The sequence below is a fragment of the Dipodomys spectabilis genome, unplaced genomic scaffold (assembly GCF_019054845.1).
Source record: "Dipodomys spectabilis isolate Male_0828 unplaced genomic scaffold, ASM1905484v1 ptg000043l, whole genome shotgun sequence".
NCBI classification, from domain to species: Eukaryota; Metazoa; Chordata; class Mammalia; order Rodentia; family Heteromyidae; genus Dipodomys; species Dipodomys spectabilis.
In genome coordinates this window covers 32,295,358-32,322,082 of record NW_024870720.1, presented here as the reverse complement: position 1 = coordinate 32,322,082, position 26,725 = coordinate 32,295,358, and the positions used below count along the sequence as shown (strand labels likewise).

Below are 26,725 nucleotides of genomic sequence, written 5' to 3'. Positions count from 1 at the left end.
TTTTACATAGTTTGTTAAATGGGTAAATCTTGGCACATAAAACCATGCTTTGTTTCAGAAATATGTAAGACAAATGAGACCTAAGGTGCATGCCAAACCATGTGGCATACAGTAAGTCCTCTACTCATATCTAAACCAAAAGTTGATGACTCTAATACCAATAGTATAATTTTATGACACACTTGAATCACACTCGATACTTCTCAAGGTAGCTCTAATCATTATTTCCTGTGATTCTATTACCTCACCTTATAAATTATCATCATTAAGACATATTGTGTACTTCTTTAAATAGGGATCTGGTTGGGAATTTAGAGATACTTAACATATACAATGATATTCAGAAGGGCATGTCTGTTCTGACCATTCAGCCATGTCTTGTTTTCTATGATTGTACAGTGAATTCCTGATGAAGCAGGAAAGAACCAGGATCTTCTTAGTTTTGTGGGATTTGTTTTTCTACTACATAGTGGCCCTTACTGATTGGAGATAAACCAGTATTCTGTAGCAATAATGGGAAAAGATGACTTCAAAGACATCTAAAGAATAAGGAGTCAGAGGGAACAAAGCAGAAAGGGGAGAGAGAGGGAGGGGCCAAAGAGGGAGGAAGAAGAGGGAAGGAAGGAACAAAGGAAGGAAGGAAGGAAGGAAAGAAGGATGAAATGAAAGAGGAAACTCTAATGAAGCAATTTTTTTCATAGATTTGTGGGTTTTGTTTTTTTTTTGCATGTGCTGGTACTGGGGCCAGGCTCCTGCCTGGCACTCTACCACTTTAGTCACACATCTACTTCCAATTTCTTGTTGGTTAATTGCAGACAAGGGTATCTTGGACAGCAATTAATATTCATATAAAAAATTCCTTCTCTACAGCTTTGGAGAATGTGACTAACATTAAGTTTATAACTTGTAATGCCATGTCTACGTCTACGTCTACATCTGTGTTGAATAAAGATCCTCTGCATTTGAAGTTGTGGCTCCTCCAGAAAGCCTAGCACCTGGTTAGCTTTGTCATTTCTGTTGATGGTGACAGGCAGTGTAGAAAAAAAGACTTTGCATGTGAGTAGAATTCCAGAACTTGCCTTCAAGGATGGGGTCTATTAGTCATCTATCTCTATCTGTATCTATATCTATGCCAATATAGATGTATAAAACAAAAACACACAAAGCCAAATAAATTTATTTTTAAAAGATGTTTATTTAGGTTGTAGTTTCTGGAGTTTTGAATGCTGTCATCTAGTGATGGCCTTCTTGCTTAAAGAGTCCCAAGGAGGCTTGGTGTCAAATGGCAAATGGGATTTAGTAGCTGCCAAGGTCATGGAGCTAGTAAATGGTAGAATCTGACATCAAAACCATGGGTGGCTGGGTGCCCAGTGGCTGCCCAGTGGCTCATGCTTGTAATCCTAGCTATTCAGGAGGCTGAGAGCTGAGGATCACAATTTGAAGTCAGTCTGGGAAGGAAAGTCCATGAGACTCTTATTTTCAATTAACCCCTATAAACCTGGAAGTGGTGCTGTGGCTCAAAGTGGTAGAGAGCTACCCTTTAGTGAAAAAGCTCAAGGACAGCACCGGGGCCCTGGGTTCAAGCCCTACAACCAACCCCAAACAAACAATAAACAAAAAAAACTGAAAACAAATAAAAACAAAACAAAACAAAAAACCCATATGTGTCGGACACAATCTCTGTGCTTTATCCCCTCATGATTTTGGAAATTCTAGAACAAGAAAGATCTTGCTGAATGATCTCAGCAATGTTGCCAGTGGTGTATATTGACTAAAAGTTCTGGGTCACACACATCACTCCTGCAGAATGATTCTTTCTATTCTGGACCAAACTAATAACTTCAAATGGAAATGTTTGCCTCTTATATTTCTTATTAATCAAGGTTTTTCTTATTAGGGCCCATTGAAAGGTAAGATGAAGACTGTTTTTTGTTTATTTATTTTTACGGTCATGGGCTTGAACTCTGGGCCTAGGTGTTGTCCCTCAGCTCTTCAGCTCAAGGCAAACACTCTACCACTTAAGCCACAGTGCCACTTCCGGTTTTCTGGTGGTTTATTGGAGATAAGAGTCTCATGGACTTTCCTGCCAGGGCTGGCTTTGAACCGAGATCCTCAGATCTCAGCCTCCTGAGTAGCTAGGATGACAGGCATGAGCCACCAGCGCCCAGCATAAGTTGTTTTTTTTTTTTTTTTAAATCATAGTTCTAGTGACTTACAGGAAAAGGATGCTAGTCAGGCTTTATACTAAATAGCCATTTCTGGGAAAGCAATATTTAATAGGCAAGAAATTGATTAGTAGCTCAGCAGATCCTTTCTGGAGTATGAGTAACTTATCTTCCATTGCTACTCTCAGCTTGATCATAGGTGACAAGAGATATTGTGACAAATACATATTTTAAAATATCATTAGTTGTTGGTACCAGACAACAGAAATGATTGGCAGACTCAAAAAAAACCCCAACAAGTTGACAAATTACATTTTAAAAAGGCATCACTTTTTATTATCCTGCTTTACTGATTAGATCTACACAGATTCTGACTTCCTTGGGAAAATATCAGTTAGGTTGTATGTACAGATCCTTAATATCATTTTTAAAATTTATTCTATAAGCTACTACTCTATAAACTCTAAGTGGAATGTCCTAAGATCACCAGTTTTGTTTATGTGGTGATTATGGAATAATGAAAATTTCTGTTAGATAAACAAGTCACTATTGTACATCTGTTTGTACGTGTAAGTACTATGAGAAGAAAGTTAACAGCTGTTAAAGAAGTTCATCATGGGGGCTGGCAAGAAGGAAGGATTTTCTTCTTTACTCGTCATCTCCTCCACAGATCTTTGAGAGAGTGATTTCATAGTCTCCAGAAGTATCTGACTGCAAAGAAAAAGACCAACAGAAAACAAATAATGAAGGGAGCAAAATGAATCATAGCACTGGTGAAGCGAGCCTCATCCGTGTAGATGATTGTATCAACTCTTTTCCCCTTTACCAGTCAATAAACGATCTCAGCTCAGAAAAGATACCATTGTGAGCATAAGGATTATGGGAAAGTTTGATGTTTGCTATGCACCAAAGATGATCAAAGACAAAACTTGGCTTTTATCCTGGATTGTCCAAAATTTTTACATTCTTTTTACTTTAATTCAAAGCAACCAGTGATGGTTTGTCACCACTTACGCTTCCTGTTTGGAAAGCTGTCATTGGAGAATGTGGTCATGTTAAATATGTCATGAACAAATATCATTTAGTGAAGAGGTTAAATGTGCTTTCACAGTAAGACACAACAGGTAGTAATATAATATATAATATAATATAGTATCTATAACATATAATCTATATTATATATGATATAATAATATATTATTATAATACTCTGTTGTATGTTGATTTTAGGTCTTCCTCTATTTACAGAGGTAAAAATCAAGTCTTGCTTTGACATATGTAACATTCTTTCAAATTGTTAGCTGTCAACAATGCTACAGCTTTATATCGGAAAATCTGGGAAGCAATGGCTCACACCTGTAATCCTAGCCATCCCAAGCAAAACAGCCTCAAGACTCTACCCCTCCTCAAAAAAAGTAGAGCTGAAGGTATAGCCCAAGTGGTAGAACACCATCAGATAAGCTCAGGGCCTAAATTCAAAGCTCAGTATTCCCCCTCCCAATAAAGCTCCTTGGGTCATCTCTGATCAGAGTTGTAAACAACTATTAGGGATTCTACCAGTTAGTCAAGAAAATATATCCAAGTGCCTTATTAGAAGTTAGTATATAAAATTCTGATTTCTATGTGAACTCCTTCTTACCTCTAAATGCCTTTGCCTTCTAGTAACACAGTCAATTTACTAGCATTTAAGAAATTCTGCTTTCACAAGAACAGTTAAGGTGCCCAGCTGGTTCTTTCTTTTCTTTCCCTACATTTTTCTCTCTAGAGGACTTTGATCCTTGTCTCTAGTTTCAATAATGTAATTAATTTTCTGGGTACATTCCACCCTTTGGTGACATCTCCACTTATCGTTTCCAAAGACACCTCAAACTCAGCACATGAAAAACAACTCACAGAGATTCCTCTCACTCCTCCAAAAGGTGACATTTTAAAATCCCATTTGACTATAGGAAATGACACCACGGCTTCCCATGTCAGAATCCTGGAATCCTTCTTAGCACATCTTCCTCACTTCTCACATCAGGCCCCTGAAGATTTAATTCCTAAATATCATTTGAGCCCTTGTTCTTTCCTGTCTTTCCATGGCCATCAACCTACCCATAGCTACTCCAATGTGACTATATAAAACACATAGTGACAAGTCTCCTAACCCAACACTCTACCTGCAGCTTCTTCCCAACTTACTCTCCACTACCACTGGGTCTTTTCACTGATCATAACACTATCTGGCTTAAAATTCTCCAGTGGCTTTCTGTTACTCTGAAGCTCAAGATGAACCTACTTAAACACTGCTGAAGAATTCCAGCATGATCAGTCCCTTGGTCCTCAAATGTTATTATTTTCCTTCTAGCAAGAGATATTTCCCATCATTTTCAAGTCCTTTTATTTGAATGCTCCTTCCTGGTTCTCTGGTTGTGTAGGTAGCATGACAATGGCCATTGTCTTGTTCATATCCACTCATTTTCTAGGTCAGAATAATGATTCCATTCATAGAAGCCTTTCACCACACTTAACAGTTGTGATAGTTAATTTGATTTTTTTTTACATTTATGTGTAATTCCATAAGGGCAGAAAATGTATCCACTCATCTCCCCTACCCACTTTAATTGTAATCTTGAGCCTGATGCACATTTAGTAAAATTTCATGTGCTGGTCCTAGTGCTTGCGATAACTCAGATACCTGGGTGCTGTCTTTGAGCATTTTTGCTCAAGACTAGCACTCTACCACTTGAGCTGCAGCTCCACTTCTGGTTGTGGTTTCTTTTTTCTTTCTTTCTTTCTTTTTTGGGGCTTACTTGGAAAAAAGGATCTCATGGTTTTTCTTCCCAGGTTGGCTTCGAACTGTGATACTCAGATCTCAGCTTCCTGAGTAGCTACGATTACAGGCAAGAGCCATTCATGCCTGGCACATTTAATAAAATTTTAAACTGAATGAATGCAGTACTAATGCTGACTGCAAAGCTCTTTTTAACCAAATTCATCTTGCTATTTAGATTTTATTTCTCAACATTCCCATTTCTTTTTTTGTTTGTTTTTGCCAGTCATGGAGCTTGAGCTCTGGGCCTGGGCGCTGTCCCTCAGCTCTTCAGCTCAAGGCGAGTGCTCTACCACTTGAGCCGCAGCGCCACTAACATTCCCATTTCTAATCAAGCAAGTAGCCTCTTTCTTCCTATCTCTGCTTCTAGAACATTCATTTTTGGATTCTGTTGGTAAGCAGAGAATGCAGTCCACAGGAAGACTCATGTATTCTGTTGACCTGAAAGGCATACTCAATACTCATTGCTGCAACTCCAAACTTCTTTTCTCTAAGCTCCTACATTTCTATGCTAACACTGTACCCTACAATCTAGCATTTATTCGTACATTATCACCTTTTCTTGATCCCTACCTATCATATTTTCCCTAAAAGATTTATAGTCATTAAACACATACATAACTCAAATATAAAATCGCATACAAACTTTACATTCATATATTTATATTAAATAAATACACATTTGATTTTTACCTCTGTCTTTCCTTCTCACTACCAATCACCACCTAAGAACAGTTAAATAATCATTTAAATGCTTAAACCATGGGGCAGGGAGAGGAAGATGGGAGGATACACAATGGAACTGTATCTCTGAATTTCAGAAACTTGGCCATCTGAAATCATTCTGTTCATCGTAAGGAAAACATCATGAGATTATCTAATAATGTACGAGAGGTGGTGGAAATAAAAAGAATTTATATTATTTCAAACCACAAACTGAACTCTTCAGCGATGGATTTCTTCTTTTTTTATCAAACTATAAATAGTTTAAATGTTTTCTAATATAATAAGTCTCAATTACCCAGACCACAGCAAGCCTGAGAGCCACAGCTTAATTGAATTTTCTGGTTTGCGGAGGGTGAGTGGAAAGCCTTCCTGTTGTGTCAACCTTGTTACTGACAATTGTTATAAAATGTATGAGTCTGCTTTTTGCCTTAGTAAATGCAATGTGGTTAAGGTTATTGAATCTTCCTTTGATGATGGAAACTATTGTAATGTGTCAGGATCAATTCAAATGGAATTGAGAGGGAGCCGTTGAGGAAATGCTCTGTGCTAAGCCCCAGGCAGTTGGCAACTTTGTGTGTGTGCGTGTGTGTGTGTGTGTGTGTGTGAGAGAGAGAGAGAGAGAGAGAGAGAGAGAGAGAGAGAGAGTTTCAGCTCATTCGAGCATCATCATCTGAAGAGGTTAAGTGCAAAACCAAAGGCTCGAGAATTTTGATGAGTAGACCTAGCTGAGTGATTGATATTAATTCACTCATTCATTAATTAACCCACATTTGTGGATCCTGAAGAATGACTGCTTCCAGGATGGCTAAGGTTTGTCTCTGGTGAAAGGTGGCTGTCCTGGGTCAGGGCTGTAACATAGAAGGAATAGAAGCCAAGCCACCTGCATGACCTCTGGGAAGCCAGCCCTGAGCTCCTTCTTTCCTCTGAGCCAGTGGGGTCCTGGAGGCTGGGTGGGTGGCCAGCTCTCTGAGGCTTAGCTCCTACAATGTTTTGGACAACTTGGACTGCTTCTCTCTATCCTGCATTTGCTGGACACTTCCATGTGCCCTTGGTAACCAAGATAGGAAAATGAATCTATAGAAAACTGATAGATCGGTCTGGAGCTAGCCTCTTAATTCACCATTTGTTTGCCAGTTGCTATATCTGTATTGGCACTGAGACTTAAAGTATGGAAGACAAAGGAGCAAAACCTCCAAAGAATAATGGACAAAAAGACATAGAGATATTGCAGAAAAATAATCACAAGTATCATTTAAAACATTGAAGCCAGATATGGTGCTACACACCTGTAGTACCAGCACTCAGGAGGCTGAGGCAGGAAAATTGAGAATTTGAGGCCAGCCTGAGCTACATAGAAAGACCCTATGTCTCAACAAAACAAATGGCAATAAAAATGTTATAACGAGACACAATGTCTCACCTATCAGATTGTAAAAACACAAATGGGTTGTTTGTGGGTTGAAGTCAACCCTCTGTTCGAGATTCTAAAAGAACAAGGACTTACATCTTACCTCATGAAAGAGGAAAATGAAGCTAGGTGGTAATATTTATCATGATTATAAAAGCATGTATTTATATCTGTCTCAACACTCCTGCGTCGGGAATTTATCCCACAGATATCCTCGTACCTCACGAAATGATAATAAGCACATAATCGTATAACGTAATCATATAACATAATCTTGCTTATAATAGCAAGAAACATCTGTGATCTCTTTGGTACAAATATACAAACAATGGAATGATGTACAGCCATTAAAAATGAGAAAACGTCCTGTGTACTGAAATGAAATGAACTAGAGCAGCAAAACCTGTGTTCTTTGTATACAACAAAGATGTTTATTATTATTACTGTCAGGGAGGCTCGAACCTAGGGGCTGATGCATGCAAGGCAAGAATTCTACCACTGAGCTACACCCCAGGCCAGAAAAAGAAAATTTAAAATATAGCTTTTCCTTTCCTTATATTTTCACAAGCAATACACAAATTGTCACAAGTACTTCAGTGTACATAATAGGCAAACAACTTACACACACACTTTACAAATGAAGAACAGCTCATTTTTTAAAAAAATGCCCTTGATTTTTGTTTGGCCAGCCTGGACTATGATCCTATTTATGATTACCAGGTAGCTGGGCTGACAGGTGTGCAACACTATGTCCACCTATTGGTTGACATGAGCTCTCATAAACTTTTTGGCCAGGCTACCATTGAACTGTGATTCTACCACTGGAGCCACACCTCCACTTGTAGCTTTTTGCTGGTTAATTGGAAATTAGAGCTCACCGATTTGTCTGCCCAGGCTGGCTTCAAATGGCTATTCTCAATGCTCAGCTTCTGAGTAGCTAGGATTACAAGCATGAGTCACTGGCACCTGGCAATGGTCCTCTCGTCTCCAGCTTCCCAAGGAGCTAGAATTACAAGAGTGAACCACCAGCACTCAGCTTGCTGTAGTTATTTTAACTCAGAAAACACAGAAAAGGAGAGAAATCTAAGTCGTCCTACTGCACTCCAGTACTGAGGCTTGAACTCAGAACTCTCAGGGCTAGCACTCCACCACTTGAACCATACCTCGAGTACCAAATGACTTTATATTTTAAGAGATGAAAAGCAAAGAAGACAAGTAGAGAAAAACAAAGTATGCTTTGCTATTTTTAAGGAGGGGGTAACCATGCTCGGTAGGAAATGTACTCATTACCTTACTTACCTCACTGTAACCCCTCTATGCAGTATCTTTACAATAAAATTTTTTTAAGGAGACTTACTTTGATTGCTGAATAGAGGGAATACCCATAATGCTTCTTAAACTCATGCCGAATGTCCAGAAGGTCAATTTCTGATCTGGAAACCATTATTCGGTTCAGAGTGAACTCATCAGTTCCAGCACCCTGGTAAGAAATGCAAGTGATCACATTGGAAATCTCATTGGTCACAAAATGATATGGAGACCATTATTTGTAAGATTAGATAATGGTACATGAAATATTCAGCCATGGTACTTTTTCCTCATTCATTTCCCATTAGACCCAATCATTTCCAAAAAATACTTGTTGAGCCCCTCCTCAGCGCCAGTATCAATCATATGCTGAATAACAGAGATGAGTTATCCATAACAGGTTTCCAATTTTGTAAAGAGTACAGGCAATAAAATGAGACATTAAAAATAGTCTGACATATGGCAGATATTGAGTATTATGGAAGCATATTATTAGAAGAAAAATCAAAGAAGTGACATTTATTACAGGAGTACTGGGCACAGTGGCACACACCTATAATCCCAGCCCTTGGGATGCTATGGCAGAAGAATCTGAAGCCAAAGGTCAGTCTGGGGTACACAGGCAGACTCTGTCTCCAAAAATATTAACCAGGAGAAGGAGTGTTTTCATACAAGCTGGAAGGAAAAACTGTTTCAGTGGAGGATATTTTATGTTTTAAGGTTTAGGGCAAGAAAGAATGTCAAATATTCAAGAATAAGAAGGCTAGCAAGAGATGTGTCTGGAAAAGCCAGGCCTAGGTAACCATGAAATGTGGTTTACATCAACTCAATATAAATAACTATTACATTTTAACCAGGAATATATAGAGATCAGATACACTTGTGGTTTCACTCTACAGTGCAAGGAGCAAATTTTGGATTGGAGTATGATAAAGGACAAGACTAGAGTCTTTAAGACCCATTCAGAGGTAAACAAAGAAAAGATAATGGCAAGCTGAGCCATAACGGGAGAAAAAAGGAAAATCTGAAGGATTCTTGTTTAGGATTGTCAAGAAAACGTTGCTTCATAGAGAAGGAGAATGTACACATTTCAGGTGAGCAGTTGGACAGATGTTGATTCCATTTATTTATGCATCCCCAAAATGCCTGTTGAACAGCCCCTACATTCCAGGCATTGCTCTATTTATTACACATATGGTTTAGGGAAACACAGATCCTATCTCTGACCTCATAGGGACTATATTCTAATCAAGACAATAAATTGTCCAACTGTTTAATGAAACATAGGAAGAAAATAAAGCAGGGAAATAGAATGGAATAACTGAAAGGGAAAACAGGTGACATAACACAATCAGGGAAGAAAGCTGAACAAAGAGGCAGCCATTGGAGGAGGAGGGTCCCAGGTAAAGACAACAACAAATTCAAAGAACCAACTTGGCATAGTCAGGGAATGGAAAGAGAACAGAGGTGGTTGAGACACAGTGCATGAGGCTATGGAGAAATATACAGCCCTAACAAATGGGTAAGGTTAGTTGCTATTGGAGCTCTCTCCTGAGATGACTGCCTTGTAGGTAGCACACAGTGAGGAGAGGAGGTGTTCTCTTGGACATTCATGTTTTTTGTTGGTACAGAGTTTCAACTCAGGGCCTTGTGCTTGCTAGGCAAGTACTCTGCCACTTGAGCCATGCCCCGGCTCCTTTTGCTTTTGGAACTTGTTTCTCATATTGTTTATTTTTCAGTCCAGCCTTAATCTGCAATCTGTCTATATCAGCCTCCTAAGGAGCTGGGATTGCAGATATGAAACAGCACATCCATTTTTTAAGGTATAGATGAAACTCCAGGAAATTCCCTGTAAAGAAAGGATCTCTCCCGAGACAGGCCTTGTTCTGGGATCTGGAAGCAGACATGAGCTTGACTCATGGAATTCTCTGATCCAGCAGACAGAGGGAAAACACACAGAGTTTCAATATCCTATAAAGATGGATGATTCAGCCTAGTTTATTTCCAGGAAAGCTTCTTGAGAAGCCCCCAAACTCAGGGGTTACGTTTGATGGCATTCTAAAACAAGTTCTGTTGTCCACCCCTGCTGCTAATTTTACTAACACTTTGCTTAGCTAATCCTTATTTATTGGTGTGTCCATCAACCTATCAAGTAAATTAGCAGATAAATTAGCTACAAAAACTTATCAATATGGAAGATAAATATGACACTATCAACACTAAGCAATTTTTTTGGTGCCAGTTCTGAGGCTTGAACTTGGGGCCTATGCCATCTCCCTTAGCTCATGGCTGTCTCTCTACCACTAAGCCCCACTTTCGTTTCCAGCTTTTCTTCTGGTTAATTGGAAATAAGAATTTCCTAGATTTTTCTGTTCCAGTCTAGCTTTGAACATCCATCCTGAGAAGCTAGGATCGCAGGCATAAACAGTAGTTTTCTTCTCCTTGAGAAATGCTAAGAATGCATATGAAATTTGCGGACCAACCTTCAAAGACTGATGCAGTCTATCAGCTAAAAAGGCAGGCGTGTTCCTCACACAACGAACTGTTATAAAGTAAAAAAAAAAAAAAGGGATTATTATTAGCTTCACCTAATAGAAATTGGGAAAGCAATAGTAATTGGTTTGTTTAAAAAAGATACAATTCTTTCGACTGTTATGCCATTCTACTCCCTCCTCACAACTGGCTTCTATTCAGAATGAAAGGAAGACTGCTTAACCTGAATTTCAAAGCCTTGTAATGTCATATTTGCACAGAACCTTAGCATAGTAATTATCTTCAGCCATGGAGAAAAAACATTACCTGCCAAAGGAACTCCCACCGTATCTGACTCACCTCTCCATCCCAGACACCTACCCTTACATTGAGGATTCCCTAGGGTGTCCCCTTGCTCAACTTCTATCATCTTTCGCTACTGATAAAGAACTTTGACCTAGCAACTGCAGAGATGTGGTTCCAAATAATTCATTAGTGAGAAAGGACACTGGAGTTCCATTTAAAAACCCTTTTCCCCCCCACCCCATGGAAGGATTTTCTTTTCAAGTGTCTGGATGAGTCTACATAGGCAGTTACTGTTAGAATAACTACATTAGAACTAGTGCCTATAACTTAACTGCAATCATTGAAAAAAAGAATGGACAAGTCTTTATTGTGACCTAACAAGTAAAGCAGAAATAAATCCAAAAAAAGAAACTGACAAAAAATGAGTAAATGAATGATCCTTGAAATAAAATGAAAATAGGAGAAGTCTGTAGGGAACAAACCTATTTACTGTAACACAATTATTTTTGTAATCTTAAATCTGATTCCTAGGTGAGAACCTGACCAAATGAGAATGGATTTTATAATGCATTTTGGATCTCAGAACAAGACTAGATTTTTCTCATCAGGACTTAGGAACTTTCTCAAGCAAAGCAAGAGATTTGGTGTGTAAGTGATTTAAGGGACTATTAGATGTGAAGTTGCTTGGCAAAGAAAATGAACCATTTGAACTGCATGTTTAAAAAGACATTATATTGCTGCACTATTCACAATAGCCGAGATATGGCAACAGCCCAGATGCCCCACAATAGATGAGTGGATCCAAAAAATGTGCTACCTATACACACAGCCATTAGAAAGAATAAAATTATGTCATTTGCAGAGAAATGAGACTAGAACAAATCATATTAAATGAGGCAAATCAAGCTCATAGAGACAAATGGCCCACGTTCTCTCTGGTATGCAGAAATTAGAACTAAGATATACTGGGATATGGTAAATTATACAGGATTCTAGATACTCACACACAGTGAGACCAGAAGAGAATAATCTTAGCAGAAAAACACAAAGGTGCAATGCCTACGTGTCTCTTCATGCTAATATATATTTACTGAAGTGAACTCTAAGATATGGAAATATGAGACCTCTTTCTTTCTCTTTCTTTTTCTTTCTATCTTTTAAAAATTTTTAGTTTTAGATGATTCAGTCTTCTTTATGGTATATTTAAGTGTACATCTTCAGAAGGGTTGGGGGGGAGGGAACAGAACTCCAGGGAAAAAGAGTGAAAACGTGTAGCACTTGAGCTCACTAGACATTGATGATAATGGACTATATACAACTTGTGGGTAGAGATGGGAGGGAGGGACTGGGAGAAAACGAGAGAAAAAGAGACACTGTATGAAAGGAATGTGCTTATTACTTGACACACATAATTGTAATCCCTCATCACCTCTATAATAATATATTAAAAATAAATCTTAAAAATTTCACCAAAAATCATTATGACATAATTTATTCTATTAAACTTATTATCCTTCAATTAGATTTTTAGAATCCTTATTTATTTATTTATTGTGTCAGTATTGGGGCTTGAACTCAGGGCCTATGCATTGTCCCTTAGTTTTTTCACTCAAGCCACAGTTCCCTTGTCAGACTTTTTTTTGGTGGTTACTCAGTTCTATTTCCAGCTTTGTTTGGTGGTTGCTTGGGCTGGCTTTGAACCCATGCATCTCAGATCTCAGCCACCTGAGTAGCTAGGATTACAGGAATGAGCTACTGGCACCTGGCACAATCTTTTCTTTTTCAAATCAATTCTTTCCCTTTAGTTTGCCCTTTGCTCCATGTTTTTAAGCACATTGTTCTTTCTGTCTGCAAATGTCAAAAGTGGCAGTAGAGGATAGGGATAAGGAAGTTTTAGTGCCCAACCCTCAGAGGTAGGAAAACTTGAGCAGTCCAGTAGAGTTCACCATTGCCTATGTCTTACCTCTCTTCACTATCCTGACCAAACTTCAGTCAGGCTCTCTTCCTAAAGGCCTATGAACTTTGGCTTGTCCCCATCCTTCATTTTAGTAAATGAAGATTATGTCCCTTTATGGTTTTATCCCAAGAATCCAGCTACCAACAATGAGCCACCTGTCATTTCAAAAACCATTGATCATGCCTTCTTGTTGTCTAACTTTCTCTGAAAAGTGTCTTCCCAAAAAAAAAAAAAAGAAAGTTTGCTGTTTGAATTTTCAAATTTGCACATTGTTAGGATCCAGTTGCAAAAGTCTTTTTGAATAAAACTTCTCATCTTCACATGGAATGGATATTAGCAATGACTTCTCGTTAGTGGAACAAGGTGTATAGGAGTCCAGTATTTCCTCCTTGAACACCCAAAATTAGAGTAGTTGTAGATTCTGAACAGTCTTGTGTCTGTACAGGAATCGAATGGATGTTTGTTGCCTAACTGTTGACAAGAAAGGTCAAGAATGTTGGCTTTGAGTAATGTCTGCTCCCTTTGAATTCATCTTTGTGTAAGGAATTCTCCTACTGCTGAAAAAGACAGACTGCTGAGATCCCAATGCTTGTACAATCGTATTCTTGACGCTTTACTAATGGACTCTTTGAATAGGAATGGATTCAGGCTGACTCCTCCTCCTCCTCCTCCCCCTCCTCCATCTCCTCCTCCTCTTCCTCCTCTTCCTCCTCTTCCTCCTCTTCCTCCTCTTCCTCCTCTTCCTCCTCCTCTTCCTCCTCCTCCTCCTCCTCTTCCCCCTCCTCCTCCTCCTTATTCTTCTTGACATGCCCCTGGCTCTCTCAACCAAGGAGGATGAGACCTGCAGTTCTGACGGCAGCTACTGACATCTTCCAGAAATAACCAAATAAGATGAAACACCATATTGGCTGAAGCCTCAAATTTCGGTAAGAATGACCTTAAAATGTAATATCTCAGCTCTCAAGGAGTCTATAATGTAAACATGGCAACAAGGCAAATGCAGATTTAAAAGGCAACGTAAGAGGTAGAAAGGTAACTTCCTCATAGAACACTTAACTGTATCTGTGGACTGTGCTGGGGGATGGAAGAGCTCACCTTGACATTAAGCTAAAAGATGTGCAAAGTAGCCCCATGTATTAGCATTCAAGAGCTTACCTATGGCCAGCAGTAAGTCTTCAAAATGCCCAGATAATTCTCCTTTGATGCTGTCTTCAATGTCCTTCTGGCTAATATTTCTGTATTCATCAAATGCTAAAAAGTAGCACCACAAAAATTTTTTAAGCATCCCAATTGACCATGCTTGAATATATTTCATGATTTCTTATTTGAGATACAGCAGATGAATTAGCAAACTCAAAACCTCCTTTAAACTATCACAATTTAAGCACAATAAAACCTGAACTTCATAGACCATTGTCTTCAATGATCTCTCTTTGTTTCCCCAAGACTGAAGCATTTAAAATAACTTGAAAGTTTAAGCAATACATAATTTATCCAGTAAGATGCCCTATATTAAAAAAACAAAAAAAATACTGTCATCATTTATTAAAATATATCTGCTGAAGAAATCTGCTGGAGAAATATCTGATGAAGAAATCTTAATTATTAGGATTTGGGGGGGCTCAGATGATCATTCTCTTTTCTGGGGGGGTTTCTTTTTGCTTATGTGGTGCTGAGGAATCGAACCCAGGGCCTCATGCATGCAAGGCAAGCACTCTACCACTGAGCCACCTTCCCAGCCCCATTCAGATGATCATTCTCTACGCCAGTATAGTCTACCTCACATCTCCCAGAAAGGGTTGGAACATTTTTATGTTGTATCTACCAGTACTGGGGCTTGAACTCAGATTCTGAGCATTGTCCTTAGCTTTTCCACTGAAGGTCAGTGTTCTACCACTTGATTTCAGCTTCTTTGGTGGTTAATTGGAGATAAGCCTGTGAGACTTTTCTTTCCAGGTGGCTTCCAACTACAATCATCTGATCTGAGCCCCCTGAATAGCTAGGATTACAGGCGTGAGCCCAGGATTGGCTCATGTGAACTTCTTGTCAGCATTTATCCCAAGCAAAACCTGAACATAGGTTATCATGTGAGCTACGGAAACTTTTCATAAGTCAAGTCATTTTTTTCTTAAATAAGTTTCTGGGGGGAAAAAAAGATGTTTTGTGTAGCAATCTAGGATTATTTGATCTTTTTCAAAGACATTAATAAAGCAACTGCAATATATTACCATTATTTTATTTTAAAAAATCCATTAAGGCCAAAATTAAGGAAAGACCTTTATGGAATTAAAATCATAGTCTTTGTTTCCTTATTTCCCCATGAGCTCATCCTAAAAATAAGTCATGCACTGTGGCTGTTCGCTAGCCAGTACCTGGAAGTCACAGTCAGCTGCTGTGGGCTCCTGGGTGCTATTGCTTCCAAGCTGGCGCAGGCCGAGGCATGAGTGACAGGGTAGATGATCAGCAGTGGCATATGATTAGCCGTTCCATCTGACAAAGAATAGCTACTCTTCCTCATTCCCCCATTTGCTTTCATATCAGGAAAAGCTAACCACCAATCAACCAACAAAAACTCACCTGCAATGAATGCCTGCCTTTTCTGGAAAGTGGCTAACTAGGAAGTGGTGGGGTGGGAACCATTGTGGGCCTTTCTGCTCTCTCCCTACTTCCTGGGTCCTTCCTCCTGTCTCCCTCCCTGTTTACTACTTAATCTAAACAATCAATTCAGTCCTTGGGGGAAAACAAGAGAGTGGTCAGTATTGCTGGAGTTAGAATACCCCTTCTCCATCTGGTTTCCTGAAGTACTTCTACATAATGAACAGACTTTAGAATCTTTAATTTCATTTTCCTAGATAGGGAACCCAAGAGCATTTGAAAAAGCAACGTAAAACAAGAAGGATCTAAGTTCATACTTAATTTCAGTTGAGGAAAGCTCCTTAAACACAGGATCTCGGTGAACTGATCTTCATCTGTGCCCCATTTGTTCTCGCCAGCATTATAGAGGACCTGTGGACAGGAAAAAGGCAAGAAGACATACCTGCCATCACAGACATAAAGCTTTCTCTTTTTGAGGCACAGGCTGAAAAGAGTTGGAGCTTTGTTTTAGAGATCAGGGAGATGATGCGCTGTCTACATTTCTCAGTTTGAGTAGACTCAAAATCTGAAGGCTGGGGTAGCAGCAGCCAAGGGAATGCTCAACAACCTGAAGACTTAGAGGCAGGGGCTGGTGAGAGCTTAGCTCCAGGCTTCTGCCCTCAAAACAGGAAAGGAGATGACCACCTTATGGGGTGCCATCTTGCTCCCTTTCCACAGAAAAACAAAAGCCATGAAGATGGAGGGGAGTTAAAGGGGAGGTCTTCTTTGTTCACTTACTGACCTGGGCATCTTTTTTGGCCAGATGTTCATCCACCTTCAGACTTTCATCTCGTCTTCCCTAAGCAGAGAGGGTAACAACAAGGTCATTACTTTTTTAGCACAGATAATTAATTCTCGACTTTCCATCAAGCAGTGTGTCCTGATTTTTCTCTAGTAGAAATTATGTGGCAGAGAGGAATCAGGAACCTTCTAAGCTTCAGTTCTGGCTCTGCTGTTAAAGTCATGACATCTGTACCAAATCACACAATCTTCTCTGAAAAACCCAAAGGTATTAAAATGAAAAGGTAAGCCACAGCCTGAGGAAATATTTACAAGACCTTTCTGGTAAAGCACTTCAAACCAAAATCTATCAGCAATTCTTGAAACTCAATAACATAACCACCCATTTAAACACTGAATAAAAGATCTGAGAAGGCAGCTCACCAAAGAGATGCACAGACACCAAGAAAGCACATAAATAGATGTTTAATATCATATATCATTAGAGAATTATAAATTTTACAAATAAGATGTTGCTCCATATCTAGTAGAATGGCTAAACTTCAAAACACTGGCCACACCTAGGCTGGTGGTAGAGCACTTGCATGTAGGTTTTGCTTTCAATCCCTGGCATCAAAGCCATAATGACTGAAGAAAAAAAAAAAAAAAAACATTGACAGCACCAAATACTGAAGAGGGCATGGAACAACAGAAACTCCTATTTTCAATGCCAGTGGAAATGCATAATTGTATAGCTGCTTTGGAAGATGGTTAGCAGGACTGACATTTACCCAAATGAGTTGGAAGCATGTACATTTAAAAACATGCACATGGCCAATTGCTGAGATCTGAGGTTTGAGATTCAAAGCCAACTGGGGCAGAAAAATCTGTGAGACTCTTATCTCTAATTAAACAGCAAAAAGCAGAAAGTGGAGGTATAGCCAAAGTAGCAGAACACAGCTTTGAGAGAAAAGGTCAAGTGAGAGTGTAAGGCCCCAGTACAGGCACAAATATAAATAGATAAATAAAGAAAGAAATACACCTTGTGCATAAACATTTAAGAGAAGTTTTAGTCATAACTATCCTAAATTGGAAGCAATCAAGAGCTCTTGAATGAAATGAATATTTCCTCCAATGGAATACTATGTGAGGATAAAAAGGGATGAACTGTGCAGCTATAGAATAATACGGCAGAACCTTAAAGGCATCTAGCTAAGTAAAAGTAACTGGTCTGAAAGTCATAGTACATTATAGAAAAGGCAGAACTATAGAGACAGTGAAAAGATCAGTGGTATTCAAGGGAGAAGAGGAGGAAGGTATTGACAGAGCCCAGACTTACATTTCTCAAAACCTGTACAACACAGAGTGAACTCCCACATTAAATTACAGACTAGTTAACATCAGAGTACTAGTATTCATTCAACAACTATATTCAACAACTATAACAAATTATCACACCAATGCACACTATTACTTCATGTTACAGAGAGAGAAATGCCTGAATTACTTTGAAGTGAACAAAATATTGGGCTCTAAGGTTTAAACTAGATTCACTTTTAATTTCTTATGTTAAGTCCTTATATGCCAGTGCCTCTTTTCTAGGCTGCTGACCTCAGGTACTATTAATTTGATTTCCTTGCATTCTCTTACTTTTTTAACAAAAGAAAATTCTTATTAATGTATATTAATTGTACAAGGTGTTTGTGATATCTTCTCCTATTGTGGGTTCTGCTCCATTAATGCCAGTGTTGATATCATCAGCCTTAATTATCTACTACCACCATGCATCTTTCACTTTTAGGCATTAAGTATTCTATATTTCCTCTTAATCTGCAAAGCACCCTGAGGGTTTGGCACTATCAGTATTTTAGTTTCACTGATATGAAAATGAGTGCTTAAGGTTAAAGTAACTCATTTGGATATAGAATGCAAGGAGGCAGCATCTGAGTCCTGCCCTATTTTTTTTTCTAAAACCCTTCCTAGGAGCTGTGCTCTCTACTGCCCCCTATGGGTAAGTGAGCTGTTTCGCCTCTCCATGTGCTTGCATAATGACTGGAAGTCTGAGACCATGTTTATTTACAGCAATGCTTTATGAATTTGGATTTATGGGTTCGACTTCATAAAGGTCTGAGCATTTAAAACAACCAAAATCATAATTAGAATGAGTTATTTCCTTATGGCAAAACACCTTATTTTGATGAGTGCTGTTTCAAAAAAACATCAGGGACAAACCATTACTGAGATTTTCTCAGACGTTAAGGGCTGTGTAAATCAGCTGGGAAAAGTCTGTGAGATATAGAATAATTCACTTCCTCTCTGCACATATTACCTTTACCTTATCAAACTCATGAGCCTTCTAAATAAAGCAAGCAAGGAGTGGCTTCATCTGGTCACACAGTGATAAGTGGTTGACAGCTTTTGCAAGGTGACAAAAATAAAACTTAGTTCCCTCCCTCCCTCTCTCTCTTCCTTCCTCCTTCTCCTGTCCATTCTTTTATTTCTCTTTTTTGGTAATTTTGAAACTGATACTCATTTTTAAATTTAATGCTCATTTCTGAAAAGAATTGTCCTGTATCATACTTCCCACTTAGTTGAAAAGAAATACAAATCCTTTCAAGTCCAGAAGAAAATAAGTATGTTCCAGAAGTGGAGACGCTTCTAGTGAAAGTGAACAAGTAATTACCTTATCTCAGATTATCAGAATTCTTCCTAATGTATTGTGAAAACTAATTTCAAAACGTTTAATCCATATTTTAATCCAGATTTTCTTTTTTGTTAAATCGCTGTGCCTGCTTTTATTATCTCCATTAAACATTTCACTGATGCAGTTTAACATAAACAAATCACTTTATAAGAAAATATTAATCTTGTTATCTCAGGGTATTTCTTTAAACTCTGTAAAAATTATTACTGAGCATGCAGCTTATTAGGAAACTAAACATAAAAGATAAGACCTTACATGTGCCAAAGTCAACAGAGCTTTCCGGAAGTCACCAGATGTCTCAGAACTAATATCATCTCCAAGACTCTTCTTGAATACTGAAACCAAAGAAGAATAAAACTAAGCCTTGGCAAATAAAACATATTGTTAAAAACGAGACTAAAGTTTAAATGTCAACACTAGCAAACAATGAGTAAGTGATAAAGAGAACCTGCCCTTTTATTTAACTCCCAGTTGTTCTGCTATGAAGAGATAGAAACAATCTCATGTACTGATACCTGTGCTGTGTGCTATGGTTGCTGCAAAGAATGGGAAGATTGCCATTCTGGACTGAATCAGGATTCATTTCATCTGACAACAACTAAGAGGGTGGGCAAACTGCTAGTCTGCCTTCCAGTTTCAATTATTTCCTTTTTTCACCTTAATAGAACTCAAACCATTAGGAAAGTCATGCAAACAAACTACAAATTTCATTCTCATCTTTCCTTTTAGTGAGATACAGCTTCATAATTAGTTCTTCACAATGAAATGTAAGCCAACATACATGATTTGGCTAGAAAATCTCCTTAAAAGGATGAAGGGAACTGTGCCCAGATTAGTGTTTCCTTGATTCTACTGCCTTGTATGTAAACTGAGACCTGAAGCCACCAGTTACAGCCACCTATGTCTCTCAGCAATGGCAAGAAAGGAAAAAAGCCATCAAGAAGAGAGCTAAGTTCCTGAAAGTTTTGAGGACTACTCAGAACTGGCCAGCTCCAGGTTTTTCCCTAGATATAATTGAAATAAACCTCTATTTTCTTTTTTTTTGGTCGGTTGTGAGGCCTGAACTCTGGGCCTGGGCGCTGTCCCTCAGCTCTTCAGGTCAAGGCTAGCGCTCTACCACTTGAGCCACAGCACCACTTCTGGCTTTTTTCTTTTTGCTTATGTGGTGCTGAGGAATCAAACCCAGGGCCTCATGCATGCAAGACAAGCACTCTACCACTGAGCCAACTTCCCAGCCCAAACCTCTATTTTCTGTAAGCCATTGTTATTGTCCAACCTTATTTAAACTAACCTTAATTTTAACAGATACATCTAGGTCATACCACTGAATATTTTCAAAAATAATACAAGATAAAAAATAATTTTAAAATGTGGTGCTGTACATTTACACATTTTTGTACAATCCTTTTTCATGGATTGTGATTTACAGTGTCTTCTATCATTTCATTTCATATTTCACTTCATTTTCAGTGCTGGAGATGCTAGGCAAGAACTGTGCTACAAATCTATACTCCAGGTCCTGCCCATCATTTATAAACCTCTGCTTTGCTTCACCTGTGGAGCAGGGAATGTCTTTGTAGCCACTGTGGCAGACGTAGGTGACTATTTGAACTCTGCATCATTCTCAAAACCTCTATATAAGTTAACTATGCAAATGTTCATTCTTTTAAATCAAAGAAAGACAATTAGGGAGAGTGATAGGAGATTATCCACTAGCCAGTACTGGGTTGGAATGAAATTTTACTCACCATTATTTTACTAAGCCTCTTTATTCTCCCCAAGACCAGGAACCCCAACTTGGTATCTGATGCTTTCACTCATTGGCTGGCCCTCTACATCTGAGCCACAACATCAACCTAAGGCTCTTTTGTAAATGAAATTCATAATTTCTCAAAGCAATTCATGTAAATAAAATCTACTGCAAGTGTAAATTATTTATCCTAATGATGACAATTGAAGAGCAACATTAATACCAGGTCATATTATTGTCTCTTTCATGCTTTAGGGAAAAAAAAAACATCTTTTAAACACCAAGACAAAGAATAAAGCTATCTTTTAATTTTTAGAATTTGGACAAGTATTTTGTGATTTTAGAATTATCTAGCTGTGATATGCAATTTTCCTAGCATCTCTTCACTTCAGATATTTTGCAGAATATTTCTTTTTTTTTTTTTTTTTCGGTCGGTCGTGGGGCCTGAATTCTGGGCCTGGGCACTGTCCCTCAGCTCTTCAGCTCAAGGCTAGCACTCTACTACTTAAGCCACAACGCCACTTCTGGCTTTTTCTGCTTATGTGGTGTTGCGGAATCGAACCTAGGGCTTCGTGCATGCAAGGCAAGCGCTCTACCACTGAGCCACCTTCCCAGCCCCAAGAATATTAGACTAATAAAATGCAAATGGAAAGAGCTGAATGGATGGCGTACGTGACCAATGCATCATCTGTGCAGATATGTGAATGTCACAGTACACATCGATGTGTACAATTACTAAGTGTTAAGTGACAATAAGAAAAAATTCAAAACAAGAAAGAAAACTTTCTCAATTCAAGTTCACAACTACTTTATGCATTCTGAGGTATAATAGAGAACAGAAAAAATAAATATGATTTTGTCACATTAGAGCTGCTGATCCCTGATTCACTGTTCTATTCACACATCATTAGCTCTGGAATCTGGGAGAAAGCTGAGTATTTAGCTTGTAATCGATTTCAACTGTAATGCCCCACGTGGTATGGATAAAACACATAAGATCCTTGTTCTCTTCTAGGAGAGCTAGGTTGATCGTCTCCCTTAGTGGATTCTTATAAGTGGGTCAATATTTCACAAGTAGAACACCATCATTCTTGCCTCAGCTGATGCAACACAGTTCATACAGGAATAGCAGTGGCCAGCAGCTAAGAGATGGCCTGGTGGGCAAACTTTGCCTAAATTAATACTATCTATTTAGACAGTGATTTCTTGAACCCACTGAATCCTATCTCTCAGGAAGTAAACTGCAGAGAAAAGGGATCAGGAACAAAGATGCTAAAAATTCCTCAGAAAACAGACACTAAAAGGAACCAACCATCATGCACAAATATAAGCCTTGGGTAGTGAGAAAAAAACCCCATAATTTGGTAAAGAAGAACAGCTTCTCGGTAGTGTCAAGAACATCAGAAGCAAACAGTGAGAGGAACAGGAGGGATAAATACCTGATGCTGAGATAGTGACAAGATAAATGAGTACCCAAAGTAGGACTGTGTCCCAATTCTCTGTAAAGCTTAACTCTACCTAATTGATGTTATTTCTTCTTGAGCCTCCTGTGCACCTCGAACGTCCACTCATCATGGTAACCTAGATGTAATTCTACTCCTTGTAGCCTTAAAAAGCTTTATACGTATAGAAATTGAGGCATTGGAAACTTCAAGCCATTATCATGCATCATATTTGCAAAAGCCAGTCCTAAATCTTCAAACTTTCACTTAGCTATTCAGACCTCAATTTCAACTTGAAAACATTCACTCATAAATAGTTGAACTTAATTCTCCAGTGGTCTGAGCACTAAGAATGCCATAGAGAGTGGAAGAGACAAAACTTCCCACCCTCACAGACCTTAGGTCCTTTCATGGAGCATCAAGGTTCTAAAAGACACCAGGAAATAACAAAATAACAATCTCCTTTGGGACAGAGCTTCTGCTCTGATGATTTATGTGTTGGGCCTCTGTGTGTGTGTGTGTGTGTGTGTGTGTGTGTGTGTGTGTGTGTGTGTGTGTGAATAATATAGAGCAGATGTTTTATAAACCAACAATAAACTCACTTGTATCTATTACTAAACAATTCTCTCATTCTTTCCAAATTCACCCACTTCGAGTTAGATTCCACCAATGGGAGAGAGGCAGGAGAATGGAGGGCAGGAGGAGGAAAGAAGGGTATGCTATTTGCCTAGTACACATCTCAGTGTCAAATCAGAGAGCTTTTACCCTGGTAGCATCTATTATTTTCTAGAACAAGCTTCTTGCAGTACCATGGAGGTGGCCAGCCCCAGCCAGATGGAGGCCCCTTCACAGAGGTCTCAACTACTCCTAGATCCTCTCCTCTGAGCCACTTAGGTACCAATACGAGGCAGGTAAGTCTGTCTTCTCCACTTTGTACTTTTAGATAATCCCTTTATTGTCTCAGCCCTAGGGGTTTAGATGCTCTATTATCCCTCAGTTCTGTTTTTGTCTTTTTAGGCCCCAAAATATAATTGAAGCAATTCACTATATTAAATTCTCTCCATTAAAAAACCTATTGCTGTTTCTTTCTTTTTTTTTTTTTGTACTAGATCATGAGTGCAGCAATAACAAAATAGTGACTTTCATTAATAGGTATTTACTTTTTAATGAGAATTTCCCAAATTATCCTCTCAAATACCCATCTGGAGCCCAGCAGACTCTTTCTTTGGGCCTCTTCTACTACAAAAGCTATCGTATGCAAAATTGACTTCTAGGGATACAAATTTAGAAACCATAGATCCCTTAAGGAACCTTGAAAGAGTAATAAAAGGCTGTTTTCTATTAAAGAATTGAGCTGGCATTTTTTTCCTTGATCTATAGAGGAAATCCTTAGAATTTTCCAAGGGTTTTGTTGTTGTTGTTAGTTAGTTAGTTAGTTAATTAGTTAGTTAGTTAGTTAGTTTGTTGGTCATGGGGCTTCGTGCTTGAACTCAGGCCCTGGATAATGTCCCTGATCTCTTTCACTCAAGGTTAGTGCTTTACCACTTTGAGCTACAGTTCCGCTTCTGGACTTTCCTGCCCAGGCTGGCTTTGAACCACAGTTCTCAGATCTCAGCCTCCTCACTAGCTAGGATTATAGGCAGGAGCCATCAACATCTAGCTAGTCTTTCATATTTGTGATATTTTTCTGAGTTTATGCTAACAACATATCTTAGAATCCAGGGCAGTTACCTCAGAAAGACTAGATCTCTGGGGATGGGGATCACTGCAGACTAAATTCAGCCACATGGACAAGGATTCAATTAATCATGTCTGTGGAATGAAACCCCAATAAAAAGTATGGATAGCAGTGATTGTGTGTGTTTCCTGCCTAGTAATACACCCATGTGACCAGAAATTTCAGACTTGACTTGAACTTTCCCAGACCTCTGTCTTCATTGGTTGACCCTGACTGATATCCTTCATAATAGAACTATATTAGCAAGTGCAACACTATGGTGAGTTCTGCAAGTCATTCCACTCAACCATTGAACATGAGAGGGCAGCCAAACTCTGGGATTTGCAATCAATTGGTTATCCACATGTGCAGCCTGGAAACAAGTGAACTTGTGGACTGGTATCTAAAGTAAGAGCGGTCTGATGAAGACTGTAATTAACAAGTGAAGTCACACTGGGTAGAGTCAGAATAGCATAGTAAGGACTTTATGATTTTTACACATCTAACAGACCTTTAGGACTTCAGCTAATTCCATTGGATTCACTTGCTCACCACGCCTCTTGAATATCTCATCTAATTTCACATGCTAAAAAAATCACAAGTTTACTTTCAGTGCTTTTTAACATATAGTAGTACACAATGATTTGAGTCTCTTATAGTGATTAAAATGGTTGATTCAATTAAGCGATTGCTGAGAGCAAATCCATAGTAGCTGTAATTACTGGCTCAGATCACACCCTAATTTTCTCCCAAAAGCCACGTGCCATTTAGAATGCAACCTTTTCTTGTAACTCTTCCTTTTTTGAAATGTCTTGTGAAGAAATTGGAAGAATGCTGAGAACATCTATTTGGCTCATACGTGTGTGGATAGTTGTAAAGGTAAGCAGAAAATGGGATTACCTGTATAATAGGCTTGCGAGATCTCTTTAATTTGCCTGCTTGTCCTGGTAGTTAAGATTTCAATCAAGGTATCTTCATCTGTTCCAGTGCCCTAGAAAGGGAAAGGAATTCTAACTTTTAGGACACTTAAAAAAACTTAATTTCATGCCTTTCAGTCTTAATATCTTATTTTATACAGATGAAAGAACAGTTTTGAGTAAATCAATATAAGATCTCACATTGCTCTATAGCAGATTTCCAATTTCCTATGCATTCCAGGATTAAAATAACATGAGTCCGCTAGAGTAAACTGACATCAAATTCTGCAAGAAGTTTTCTTCTCTGGTACAAAAAAAAATCAATTGAACAATTCTAAGAAGAAAGAATATAAAGGAAGAAAAAAGCCTTTGTCACTAAAGATCAGAAGTGACAATTTGATAGGATTAATCCCAATAAACAAACCTGCCAATACGCTTAGCAATGTTTTTGAATGAAAGTTCATCCTGGCACCACAGATTGTGGGGGTCATCATGGATCATCCTCTTCGTACATGGAGGTTTTCAACTCTTCAGTGATGTGTGCTAGGGACCTAGCTGGCTTAGGAACTAGTTGCCCTGCGGCCTTGTTTATACTAGTATCAGTGAATCACAAGAGAGGGTGTGTACATTAGGACTTGATCAAACGAGGCCAAGGAAAGACGTGAACAGAGATTGAGTTTTGTCCCTCTGACAGGGATTTCTGGTTGCCAGCAATTTCTTTTGTAGACCTTGTTTAGTTATAGAAGTTCAAAATTTAACTAAGCACCTAATTAAAGAAAGAGCAATGTCTCAGCTTCCTTTATACCAAAGCTTATCTATATAACTAAATTCTGACCAAAGCAATGCATGTAGAAGTCTCATGTGCTTGCACTAGGAGTGTCCACAAAGAGGATGAAACTTGATTTGTCTTTTGTTCTGGTATGGAGTTGCAATGGCTTTAATCAAGAAGTGGCAACCATGGGTTAGAGCTTTAAGATTGATAATGGTGATGCCACCACATTCAGTCCTGGACTGCTTACTCTGGATTTCTTTTGTATATATAGAACATTTTATAATACTGATAGGTGACTTTCATGTCCACCATACCTGCTAAACCCTCCCCACACAGAAGCCATAGAGGCATGGTGTCCACATTTTACTTCAAGACTACCTGCTTCCGAGAATGTAGTTGATCAACAGCTTCTGACTGGTACACCTTCAGATCTGCTCAACTCCACTGAGGATCTTCTCTCCCCAGGATGCTCCTGGCTAATGAGTGAGTGCAGCAGAGTTCTTGGAGGTAGGCTATTTCTGCCCAGCACAGAAGGACCAATACCACTCACGAACAGCCTTCAGCCTGGCAAGCCTTTCTCGGAGCTGCTCTGTTCACTGAGGCTTTTCCTATCTGAATCTGCTTGTTCTTCTCTCCTCTCTCCTAGATGTCAGACTTGTCGTGTAGTCTGAAGCTCATCCACCTTCTGTGCTGTGTCCTCTTTGATCTTCACTGGTGTTTCTCACAGCACATCTCTTGTACATTTGAATCAGTTTTGCCATGCTTTTTCCATAATCGATAAAATGATTCCTATTTCTGATTGTGGGGCAAATAGAATCTGACTTATAGCTCAAACTTATATACCTCCTCTCCCACCTTCCTTTCAATAAAGATGTTATAAACTAACTTCATTTAAGATCCAGTTCTAGCATC

The 26,725-nt window shown here is 38.8% G+C and overlaps 1 protein-coding gene across 2 annotated transcripts in view; it reads right to left on the bottom strand.

Moving 5' to 3' along the window:
* Positions 1-2,473: 2,473 nt before the first annotated feature.
* Positions 2,474-26,725, bottom strand: part of Anxa3 (annexin A3) — a 54,091-nt gene continuing 29,839 nt past the window's right edge. For both annotated transcript variants that reach the window (XM_042678142.1, XM_042678143.1), the window contains exons 6-13: positions 25,025-25,115; positions 19,471-19,550; positions 16,534-16,590; positions 16,070-16,163; positions 14,313-14,408; positions 10,906-10,964; positions 8,472-8,594; positions 2,474-2,876 (exon numbers count right to left, since the gene is read on the bottom strand). In XM_042678142.1, coding sequence (XP_042534076.1) covers positions 2,814-2,876; positions 8,472-8,594; positions 10,906-10,964; positions 14,313-14,408; positions 16,070-16,163; positions 16,534-16,590; positions 19,471-19,550; positions 25,025-25,115 — 663 coding nt within the window. In that variant the 3' untranslated portion in view covers positions 2,474-2,813. The remainder of the gene's footprint in view (positions 2,877-8,471; positions 8,595-10,905; positions 10,965-14,312; positions 14,409-16,069; positions 16,164-16,533; positions 16,591-19,470; positions 19,551-25,024; positions 25,116-26,725) is intronic.